The 3,181-nt window shown below is 38.1% G+C and overlaps 1 protein-coding gene across 1 annotated transcript; it reads left to right on the forward strand.

Moving 5' to 3' along the window:
- Positions 1 to 489: 489 nt before the first annotated feature.
- LOC125361524 (olfactory receptor 8K3-like) lies at positions 490 to 1,431 on the forward strand. Its single transcript, XM_048360043.1, has one exon. The coding sequence runs from the start codon at positions 490 to 492 to the stop codon at positions 1,429 to 1,431; it is 942 nt and encodes a 313-aa protein (XP_048216000.1).
- Positions 1,432 to 3,181: the final 1,750 nt, after the last annotated feature.

The following is a 3,181-nucleotide window of genomic DNA, read 5'->3' on the forward strand; positions in this document are numbered from 1 at the left end:
ATCTATCAAACTATCATCTATGTCTTCTTATTTTCTATCTTTCTATGTTTCTGTTTATCAACCATCTATCTATCAATCATCTATCTATTGATCTTCCTGTTTCTACCTAACAGGATTGATTAGCCTTTGACAAAGTTATTGATGTGGACAGACTTTTGGGATGGCAAGATGTTTAAGTGTGTTAACTGGTATCAGTACTATTGGATATTAGTAGCAGTTCAACTAAAAAGTAAAGCATGGAATATGATCTGCAGATACAGAATGATTTTATATGCATACGATCACCTTAAATAATGACCACATATCCTATTCTGTCTTTACATGTGATTATATTTACACTTGTAGATGTGCAATTATTTTAAAAGCATCTAAACTGGGAAGTTTGAATTGCTTTCATTTATAATCACTTTGCATCAGTAAAAGTTTTAGATATTGAAAAATTGTTGATTATGATGTCTCCTTTTAGAATAAGTTATCTCAGAAACCTGGATGGAGACACACAATATCACAATGGTGAGAGAATTCATTCTGATAGGCATCACGGATCGTCCTGAGCTGCAGGTGCCATTGTTTGCGCTGTTCCTCATCATCTATGCAGTCTCCGTGGTGGGCAACTTGGGCATGATCATCCTCACCATGGTGGACTCCAGGCTGCAGACTCCAATGTACTTTCTCCTCCGACACCTGGCTCTCACTGATCTTGGTTATTCCACAGCTGTGGGACCCAAAATGTTGGTCAATTTTGTTGCAAATCAAAACACAATCACTTATAACTTCTGTGCTACTCAACTAGGTTTCTTTCTTCTGCTAATTGGTAGTGAACTTTTTATTCTGTCTGCCATGTCCTATGACCGCTATGTGGCCATCTGCAAACCACTGCTCTATACTGTCATCATGTCACAAAGGGTGTGCTGGGTACTGGTGGCAATCCCCTATCTCTACTGTACCTTTATGTCTCTTCTAGTCACCATAAAGATTTTCACTTTATCCTTCTGTGGTTATAATGTCATCAATCATTTCTTCTGTGACTGTATTCCCTTGTTATCTTTGATCTGCTCAGACACGCATGAAGTTGAATTGATCATTATGATGTTTGCAGCTTTTGATTTGATTTCTTCTCTTCTGTTTGTCCTTATGTCCTACCTGCTCATCCTGATAGCCATTCTGAAGATGAATTCTGCCGAAGGCAGGCGCAAGGCTTTCTCCACCTGTGGGTCCCACCTGACAGTAGTTACAGTTTTTTACGGAACATTGATATTTATGTATGTGCAGCCTAAATCTAGTCATTCCATTGATACTGATAAATTGTCCTCCATATTTTACACCTTGATTATTCCAATGTTGAATCCTTTGATCTACAGCCTGAGGAACAAAGATGTAAAATGTGCCTTACAAAGGACATGGAAAAAAATCGGCAATGTCTTTGCTTGAAAATTATGTGCAATATGAGCCTTTCACATCTGTGTTGAATGTACTCTGCTCTGCTTCCCAGCTGTATGGAAGCAGACTTAAATAGGAACAAACACACATTTAACTAGAGTGTTCTTGGTAATAACCAATGCTGCAAATATTTTACATACACTATTGCACAAAAGAGTAAGGCCTGCTTTCCTTGAACAGAAGTATTAAGCCATGTGTATACTTAATAACTTCAAATATTTTCAATAAGGAATTAAATGTACTGTCTAGACCATAAGAGCAGGTTGAAGAATTGTGCACTATGAGTACTGAGAAATAATCTTGTGTTGGAAAGAGGACTGCAATGTTCTTCTTCCTGTGGTGTTGGAACCTTATAATAAACTTTACAGTTTCATGAGTGAGTATTTGTACATGTATTTCTTTATTGAGTAAACAGAGGCTATTTTAGACTTCATACAGTTTTATGGATTGTGTTAGATCAAACCTGGCTTGGGATCTGTAGGGTAATTACGACATGATAATTTGAAGAAATTAGTTATCTAATTGTGCTCAAATGTTCTTATTTCCTCCATGGAGAGTTTAGGTTTCTCTCCCTTCCTTTCCCTCTCTTTCCCTCTCTCTCTCTCTCTCTCTCTCTCTCTCTCTCTCTCTCTCTCTCTCTCTCTCTCTCTCTCTCTCTCTCTCTCACACACACACACACACACACACACCCCACACACACATACACACATGGTTACTTTTATATATGGAAATCAATTTGTGTGTGTGTGTGTGTGTGTGTGTGTGTGTTTGCACCAGTCTTGGTGATGGAAAATGGGGCTGAGAGCTTTTCCTGAGATTTTTGTACTCAAAGTCACCTGTCTACTAATTTGAGCCACAGTTCCATTTCCAGGGGTTTTTGTTTTGCTTTGTTTTGTTTTGTTGTTAGTTAACTGGAGATGAGAGTCTCATGAACTTTCCTGTTTGGGTTGGCTTTAAACTAAGATACTCAGATCTAACAGGTCATCAAAAAAATCATATACCACTGTCAAACTGGATGCATCCTAGGGATGCAAAGTTGGTTTAAAATACTCATATCAATTAATGTAATCCACCACATCAACCGGAGCAAGGTAAAGAAACACATGATTTTATCTCTGGATGCCGAAAAAGCATTTGATAAAATCCAGGACCCATTTATGCTAAAAGCCTTCAAAAAACTGGGATTCCAGGGAACATTCCTGAATATAATCAAGGCAGTTTACGACAAACCAACAGCAAGCAGATCTCTAAATGGTGAAAAACTAAAGCCATTCCATTTAAAATCAGGAACAAGACAGGGATGTCCACTCTCTCCCCTGCTATTCAACATAGTACTAGAATTCGTAGCCAGAGCAATTAGGCAAGAAGAAAATATAAAGGGGATCCAAATAGGTAAAGATGAAGTTAAACTTTCTCTCTTTACAGATGACATGATCCTATATCTAAAGAATCCCATACACTCTACCCCCAAGTTACTAGAGCTGATCCAAAACTTTGTCAGAGTTGCAGGATATATAATAAACCCTCAAGAATCAATGGCCTTTCTCTATGCTAACGACCCGAAGACCGAGGCGGAAATCAGGAAAGCAACTCCTTTGCAATAGCCCCCCAAAACATAAAATACCTAGGAATAATCTTAACCAAAGAAGTGAAAGACCTCTTTGAGGAGAACTTTAAAAGCTTGAAAAACGAAATTAAGTCAGAACTAAGGAAATGGAAAAACCTCCCATGCTCCGGGATT

The sequence above is a fragment of the Perognathus longimembris genome, chromosome 13 (assembly GCF_023159225.1).
Source record: "Perognathus longimembris pacificus isolate PPM17 chromosome 13, ASM2315922v1, whole genome shotgun sequence".
NCBI classification, from domain to species: Eukaryota; Metazoa; Chordata; class Mammalia; order Rodentia; family Heteromyidae; genus Perognathus; species Perognathus longimembris.